Raw genomic sequence first — 8,985 nt, 5'->3', positions numbered from 1 at the left:
ACATATAGTAGAACAAATTTGTAGTTTAAAAAGCGATAGGATATTTAAAACTATAATAATATAATAAAATATAATTTGTACTTCTTTAAAGAGCAGTACTAAAAAATTTTAAATTGATCTTTTAAATTTTATAAAATATATACCATAACTTTGCGTAGTTATTTTTTATAATTGCTCATCTAATCCCCTAAGATTCCAAATTGATTTCGAACAAAATCTAATTTTGTAATTTTCACTTTGGATTTTGTAGTTGCTGAAAACTGTTACGAGCCGTGGATCAGCAAACTGTTGCGCTTAAGCAAAGTAACAATAGCAGCAGCCCCACTGTACAAAATAGCGGTAAAAGTGCACGCGCTTTACGTCGTCGCCGTCGTCGCAATAGGAAACAACAAAATTCACAGCAACCTGACGCCTTTAAGGAGCCAAGCGAGCAGCTAACACCTAGCACCTCCGATTGGAACCGTGCAACGAATACCCTAACAGACAACAACATGCCAGCCCGTTTTTCCGAAGAAGTGATCACCGCTGAGCCAGCGACGCGTACTGCCCCCCAATTGGACCTGGGTGGTGGACACTATGCGCCGCGTCAGCAGGTGTTAAACGAGGAAATCGCGATAACTGGTTTCTCTGGCCGTTTGCCTGAGAGTTCGAATATTGAAGAGTTTAAGCAGAATCTGTTCGATGGCGTCGATATGGTCACGGATGATCCCAGACGCTGGGAGCGCGGTAAGTGGAGACAACTTATTCGCTCCTTGATGTATATTAAAATAAGTTTCATATGTTTATTGCAACAGGTCTATATGGACTGCCCGACAGAATGGGCAAGATCAAGCAGAGCGATCTCGAGAACTTTGATCAGCAATTCTTTGGCGTGCATCAGAAGCAAGCCGAATGCATGGACCCCTTGCTTCGCATTATGCTCGAGCTGACTCACGAGGCAATCATTGATGCCGGCCTGAATCCAACAGATTTGCGCGGCTCGCGCACTGGTGTCTACATTGGTGTCTCGACATCCGAAACGGAGCAGCATTGGTGCTGTGATCCGGATCGTGTGAATGGCTACGGATTGACGGGCTGCGCACGCGCCATGTTTGCCAATCGAATTTCATTTACATTCGATTTTAAGGGACCCAGCTACAGCATTGACACTGCCTGCTCCAGTTCGCTATACGCTCTGGAACAGGCCTTCTCCGATATGCGTGAGGGCAAGATCGACAATGCATTGGTCGCCGGCGCTGGCCTTATTCTGAAGCCCACCATGTCACTGCAGTTCAAGAGGCTAAACATGTTGAGCCCAGACGGTAGCTGCAAGGCCTTCGATGAGTCTGGCAACGGCTACGTTCGTTCCGATGGCTGCGTAGTCTTGCTGCTGCAACGAACTTCGGCTGCCAAGCGTGTGTACGCTTCTATCTTGAACGTGCGCACAAACACGGATGGCTACAAGGAGCAGGGTATCACCTATCCCATTGGTAGCATGCAGAACCGTTTGATACGCGAGACCTATGAGGAAATCGGCCTTAATCCCAACGAGGTTGTCTATGTGGAGGCTCACGGCACCGGCACCAAAGTGGGTGATCCACAGGAGGTCAATTCAATCACGGACTTCTTCTGCAAGAACCGTACCACGCCCCTATTGATTGGCTCAGTGAAATCCAACATGGGTCACTCGGAGCCTGCGTCGGGCGTTTGCTCGGTAGCTAAAATATTGATCGCCATGGAGACTGGTATCATACCCGGCAACTTGCACTACAACAAGCCCAATCCTGATCTGTACGGCCTGCTCGATGGTCGTCTTAAGGTAGTCGATAAGAACTTGCCATGGAACGGAGGCATTATTGGCTTGAATTCATTCGGATTTGGTGGCGCCAACGCTCACGTAATTCTCAAATCGAATCCCAAGCCGAAGGCCATCACCCCACGTAATGGTGGACCCAAAGTTGTAATTGCATCCGGCCGCACCTTCGAAGCCGTACAAGACATGCTGGAATCTGCCGCCAATCATACCGACGACGATGAATACTTGCAGCTACTTAACGACATTCACTCCAAGCCCATTCCCCTGCACTACTTCCGCGGCTACAGTGTGGTGAGCAATAAGGGCTCACTGCAGCGCGAAGTAGTTGAGTTCAGTGATGACAAACGCCCCATCTGGTTCGTCTACTCGGGCATGGGCAGCCAATGGGCCAGCATGGCCAAGGATTTAATGGAGATTGATGTGTTTGCCAAGACCATCCAACGCTGCGCTGATGTGCTGAAGCCAGAGGGCGTGGATCTAATTGATGTGCTTACTCGCTCCACGGACAAGAGCTTTGAGAACATTCTTAACTCGTTCATCTCTATCGCCGCCATGCAGGTGGCCTTAACGGATCTACTTACCTCGCTCAACATTCGTCCTGATGGAATTGTTGGCCACTCGGTGGGTGAACTGGGCTGCGCTTATGCTGATGGTTGCTTCACACCTGAGCAAACTGTGTTGGCTGCTTACTGGCGTGGCAAGAGCATCTTAGACACTCAATTGCCGAAGGGCAAGATGGCTGCAGTGGGCCTGAGCTGGGATGAGGCACACAAGGTTGTTCCCAGTGATTGTTTCCCGGTCTGCCACAACAGCGAAGACAACTGCACTATTTCTGGACCCGAGGCATCTATCGAAGCATTGGTAGCCAAACTGAGCGCCAAGCAGGTCTTCGCCAAGGCTGTCAACAGCAGCGGCTATGCCTTCCACAGCAAATACATTGCTGATGCCGGACCAAAGTTGCGCAAGAGTCTGGAGAAGATCATTCCCAATGCCAAGAATCGTACCGCACGTTGGGTGAGCACCAGCATTCCTGAGTCGGCCTGGGGCACACCAGTTGCGATTCAATCGTCAGCAGCCTATCACGTGAACAACCTGCTCTCCCCTGTACTCTTTCACGAGGCTCTGCAACACGTTCCAAAGAATGCTATTGCCATTGAGATCGCACCACACGGCCTACTGCAGGCTATTCTGAAGCGTGCTCTTGGCCCAGACGCCACCAACTTGAGCTTGGTAAAACGCGGCCACGAGAACAATGTTGAGTTCTTCCTCACCAATGTGGGAAAACTTTATGCTGCTGGTGCTCAGCCGCAGGTATTGAACTTGGTGCGTCCCATCACCTACCCTGTGGGTCGTGGCACTCCCATGTTGAACTCAAAGGTCGGCTGGGATCATACACAAAAGTGGCTTGTGGCCAAGTTTGGCAAGGAGACGTCATCAGGTGAAACTATTGTCGAGGTCGATCTCTCCAAGGAAGAGGATGCTTTCCTGGCTGGTCACACCATTGATGGACGCATTTTATTCCCGGCAACTGGTTATATGACTCTGGCCTGGATGACGTTTGCCAAAATGCGTGGTGGAGAGTTCCACAAGACTCCCGTTGTCATGGAGGATCTGGTGTTCCATCGTGCCACCATTCTGAACAAGAGCGCCGTGGTCAAGTTTGGAATCAACTTCTTTGATGGCACAGGCAAGTTTGAGATCTGTGAGAGCGGCAGCTTGGCTGTCTCCGGAAAGATTACCATTGCGGACAGCATCGACAACGAGGAACTGCCCCTGGAGCCCCAGACGGCCAGCACCGTAGCGAAGCAGCTAGCGACCAACGATGTCTACAAAGAGTTGCGTCTGCGCGGCTACGATTACAGTGGAATTTTCCGTGGCATCATTAAATCAGATACCTATGCCTCCGCTGGAAACTTGCAATGGGTCGACAACTGGATTAGCTTCATGGATACCATGCTTCAGTTCAGCATTCTCAGCAAGAACTTGCGCGAGCTGTACTTGCCCACGCGTATTGAGAAGGCTGTTATCAATCCACTCAAGCATTTGGAGCTCATCAACGGACTCAGCACGGAAGCGCAGAAGGAAACTGGAGTACCTGTTTACTGGTACGATGACATTAATGTTATTAAGAGCGGCGGAGTGGAGCTGCGCGGTCTGAAAGCTTCACTGGCCCAACGCCGTCCCGGCACCCAGAACCCGCCCACACTTGAACGCTACAGCTTTGTGGCCAACAACAACACAACCGAATTGCATGAGAACACGGAAAAGGCCCGTTTGCACGCTCTCGATGTGGCCATTCAACTAGTCATTGAGAACTCAAGTGGAGCTGTCAAATTGAAGGGTGTCGAGCTGGCCAATGGTCGCAATCCCGATGTGCTCATGGCCAACAATTTGCTGCAGATCATTGAAGGCGAACCTGTGCTCACCGGTGATGTGGCTGTGGTCACATCCAACAACGATGAGGAAACCATTGCAAACGCCCTGGGAGACTCTGGTGTACGCGTCATCTCCAAGGATGTGCTTAAGGAGCCTGTTGAGCAAAACTGTCACTTTGTTTACGGCATCGATGTACTCGCTCGTCCGGATACGAAGACCCTCGAGAATAGCATTGCTAGCATTCGTGACACTGGCTTCCTACTGTTTGAGGAGAGTCTGAATACGTTCACCAAGACTGGACGTGCACTCCTGGAGAAATTCGGCTTCGTCAGTGTGCAGGAGCAGACGCTGGGCGGTACCCGTGTTGTCGTCCTGGCACGCCGCAAGGTTGACCTGAAGAGTCGTAAATCTGTGGTCGTACAGGTCACAGAGAAGAACTTCAACTGGGTGGATGACCTTAAAGCTGCCTTGGCCACGGCGGCAACCGAGCCACAATATGTCTATGTGGTCTGCCAGAATGAGGAGCTCTTTGGCGCCGTCGGTCTAATGACCTGCATCAAGAATGAAAATGGCGGTAAACTTGCACGCTTGGTATTTGTACAGGATCTCGTATCCGAGAAGTTCTCACTGACCACGGCTGTGTACCAGAAACAATTGGAGAAGGATCTTATCTCGAATGTACTTAAAAACGGCAACTGGGGTACTTTCCGTCATCTTAAATTGGAGACCCAGCAAGCTACCCTCCAAGTGGATCACGCCTATGTTAACACGCTAGTTAAGGGCGATTTGTCGTCGTTGAAGTGGATTGAAGGTGCCAAGATTGATAGCTCCACCAAGAAAGATTTGGAAACCTGTACCGTTTACTATGCCCCCATTAATTTCCGCGACGTAATGTTGTCCTCAGGCAAGCTAGCCGCTGATGCTCTTCCTGGCGACTTGGCTGAACAAGACTGCGTTTTGGGCTTGGAATTCTCGGGTCGCGACACAGCCGGACGCCGTGTTATGGCCATGGTGCCAGCTAAATCTCTGGCAACAACTTGTCTCGCCAGCAAGCGCATGATGTGGCAAATTCCTGACAAATGGACGATGGAGGAGGCCTCTACGGTGCCTTGCGTCTATGCCACCGTCTACTATGCCTTGCTTGTCCGCGGACAAATGAAGAAGGGCGAACGCATCCTTATCCATGCCGGTTCTGGTGGAGTTGGCCAAGCCGCCATCTCTGTGGCTTTGCATCACGGCTTGACCGTGTTTACTACGGTGGGCAGCAAGGAGAAACGTGAATTTTTGCTGAAGCGCTTCCCCAAGCTACAGGCACGCAACATTGGCAATTCACGTGACACATCGTTCGAGCAACTGGTGATGCGTGAAACAAAGGGACGCGGTGTAGATCTCGTGCTGAACTCATTGTCCGAGGAGAAACTGCAAGCATCAATCCGCTGCTTGGGCCTTAATGGACGCTTCTTGGAGATTGGCAAATTCGATCTGAGCAACAACAGCCCATTGGGTATGTCTGTCTTCTTGAAGAACACTTCCTTCCATGGAATTCTGCTTGACAGTGTGATGGAAGGCGAGGAGGAAATGCAGAACCAAGTTGTCTCGCTTGTGGCTGAGGGAATCAAGAGCGGCGCTGTTGTACCTTTGCCCACTTCTGTCTTCAATGACAAGCAAGTTGAGCAGGCCTTCCGATTCATGGCCTCTGGCAAACACATTGGCAAGGTCGTCATCAAGGTACGCGACGAGGAGGATGGCAAGAAGACCGTGCTGCCTAAGCCGCGTCTAATTAACGCTATTCCCCGCACTTACATGCATCCAGAAAAGAGTTACATACTTGTTGGTGGACTAGGTGGTTTCGGCTTGGAGCTCACCAACTGGCTGGTGACACGTGGAGCTCACTATATTGTGCTTACCTCTCGGTCTGGTGTAAAGACTGGCTATCAGGGACTTATGATCCGTCGCTGGGAGGAGCGTGGCGTTAAAGTAGTCATCGATACCAACGATGTGACCACAGCCGATGGAGCTAAAAAGTTGCTGGAAACGAGCAACAAGTTGGCATTGGTTGGAGGCATCTTTAATCTTGCCGCTGTGCTACGAGATGCTCTGATTGAGGATCAAACTGCAAAGGACTTTAAGGCAGTTGCCGATCCTAAGGTGACAGCCACCAAGTTTTTGGATCAATATTCGCGCACAATATGCACGGAGCTGGACTACTTTATCTGCTTCTCTAGCGTGTCCTGCGGCCGTGGTAACATTGGCCAAACCAACTACGGTCTCGCGAACTCCGCCATGGAACGCATATGCGAACAACGTCAAATTAGCGGTTTCCCTGGCACATCAATCCAATGGGGTGCCATTGGTGACACTGGCCTGGTGCTAGAGAACCTTGGCGACAATGACACTGTTATTGGAGGTACTCTGCCCCAGCGCATGCCGTCCTGTCTGCAGACCATCGATCTGTTCCTGCAACAGCCTCATCCAGTGCTGGCGTCGATGGTGGTGGCCGAGAAACGCAAGTCTGATCAGTCCGCCGGAGTTAGTCTAATTGCCACCATAGCCAATATCTTGGGTCTGCGTGATACCAAGAACATTCAAGATGCGTCCTCCCTAGCCGACCTGGGAATGGATTCACTCATGGGTGCGGAAATCAAGCAGACACTGGAGCGTAATTTCGATATTGTTTTGTCGACTCAGGAGATTCGTCAACTCACTTTCGGTGCTCTGAAGGAAATGGATGGTGGCGCTGACGTGAAGACTACGACAAGCACCGTTGATGCTGCTGTCTCCGACCCCGTTGCTAAGTCTACGCCTCCATCGCGTACAGCCAGTCCCATGGGCGATGGTACACAGGTGGTATTCACTACTGCCCTCATACCCACTGAGGAAATCGTAAAACTGGAAACTCAAGCGGCACCGAATAGCAAACAGACCCCCATTTTCTTCATCGCCCCCATTGAAGGCTTTGCCACAGCGGTAGCTTTGTTGGCCAAGAGGCTCGAGGTGCCTGCCTATGGATTGCAATTCACCAGCACCGTACCCTTGGATTCCATAGAGTCTGCAGCGAAATTCTACATCAAGCAGATACGCACAGTGCAGCCAAAGGGACCCTATAAGCTAGCCGGCTATTCATTCGGCTGTCTGCTTACCTACGTAATGGCCGGCATACTGGAGGAGACTAATGAAATCGCAAACGTTGTCATGCTGGACGGTGCGCCCACCTACGTCAACTGGTACACGAGCAGCTTCAAGCAGCGATACACCGTCGACGACAACAACAGCAATCAGAGCTACGGCCTGGCCTACTTTGGTCTTGTGCTAGCCAACATTGATTACAAAGCTGTAAGTAGTAGATGAAAGCTTCTTGATCGTTTTGCCAGATTTTATTGACTCTTAAACTCATCTACAGCTGGTACGCTTGCTATTGGTGATACCTACTTGGGAGGAGAAACTCGAAAAGTTTGCCGAGCTCTTGAGTGTAGAAATCACACAGCCTGTCGAAACTGTAAGTGCAGAATTTCTGATAGACTTTAATTCATGATAGACTAATAATCGATTAATTTGTGCTTTAGATCAAAACGGCTGCGAAACTTTTCTACAAGAAACTGGAGTTGGCTGACAGCTATAAGCCGAAGCTGAAACTCAAGTCGAAGGTGACACTGGTAAAGCCTACCGATAACTCTGCTAAAATGGATGAAGACTACCGCTTGAAGGAGGTGCGTTTGAAGAAATATAGAAAATGTATTTGAATTGATATTAATTTGAAATTTCTTCCTTTAAAGGTTTGCACAAAGCCTGTGGAAGTGCACACAGTCGAGGGCAACCATCGCACCTTCCTTATAGAGGATCAGTCCTTGGTGACCATACAGAGTATACTGAAGCGACTTTTCAACTAGAAACCTTAGCTACATCCCAAATGCACGCGCACACTAAACATAAATAATACTCATGGAATATATATATTTCTTATTTTTGATAAGAAAGTGCACAGGCATCATCACCCATCACAACTGATAGCACATTTTATAAATGAATTTATATTATTAAGCTACAAGGAATTTAGTCAAATTTCATTTTCAAACTTCATTCACTCAATCAGCGATTTGGATGGTAGACAGCACAACAGGCACTCATCTTTAACTGCCGTCTTGCAGCTCCTGTAGATACCCAGGTCCAAAAAAGTAATCCACACGTGCTGCGATTCCGGGCAGTTGAGGAGAGTTACAGCATTCCTTTAAGAACTACAGCTACTACAGCTAGCAATAGATTCCACTAACCAAATATAAATGTATGCTATAAATGTGTGCACGTTTGTCACATGTTTTTTTAGTTTTAATTTTGTAATTCTAAGTCTAAAGTTTGTAGTTTCTCCCATTCTTCGAAATATTCCACTATATATTTATCTACAAAATGAAAAAAAAAAAACGAAAAATTGTTATATTGGTGTATAAAATAGACATACTAAATTATCACTCATGATTATTGAGGATATATATAAATTTATAAAGTCCATAAACTTATTATGAGTAAATAAAGAAAAATTTCATAATAATAACAATGTTGTAAAACATTTATTGGGATAGACCTAGACAGGTCGCTATTTCAACAAAATGTATTATTAACGATTTCAGCAGATTCGGCGCTGTCTAGAATTCTTAACAAATTGGGAATACAGAAACACTTTTAATATCTTCCTTCCAAGCAAACAGTTTTATTGCTTTGTTGACACTAAAAATCAAGCGCAAGAAGTGATACATGATGACTTGCAATTTTACTAGGAAATACAACAAAAGACTGGTTTAATATTAGTTTGATCGGAGTAT

The 8,985-nt window shown here is 48.1% G+C and overlaps 1 protein-coding gene across 1 annotated transcript; it reads left to right on the top strand.

Moving 5' to 3' along the window:
* Window positions 1-257: 257 nt before the first annotated feature.
* Window positions 258-8,624, top strand: LOC111604008 (fatty acid synthase). Its single transcript, XM_023321864.2, has 5 exons — window positions 258-726; window positions 795-7,504; window positions 7,572-7,667; window positions 7,735-7,878; window positions 7,945-8,624. The coding sequence occupies exons 1-5, from the start codon at window positions 492-494 to the stop codon at window positions 8,056-8,058; spliced, it is 7,299 nt and encodes a 2,432-aa protein (XP_023177632.2). The 5' UTR covers window positions 258-491; the 3' UTR covers window positions 8,059-8,624.
* Window positions 8,625-8,985: the final 361 nt, after the last annotated feature.

This window comes from Drosophila hydei, unplaced genomic scaffold (assembly GCF_003285905.1).
Source record: "Drosophila hydei strain 15085-1641.00,03,60 unplaced genomic scaffold, DhydRS2 tig00000149-arrow-pilon, whole genome shotgun sequence".
Lineage (NCBI taxonomy): Eukaryota > Metazoa > Arthropoda > Insecta > Diptera > Drosophilidae > Drosophila > Drosophila hydei.
Note: the sequence above shows the minus strand (reverse complement) of the source record. Positions and strands in the feature narration are given on the sequence as shown.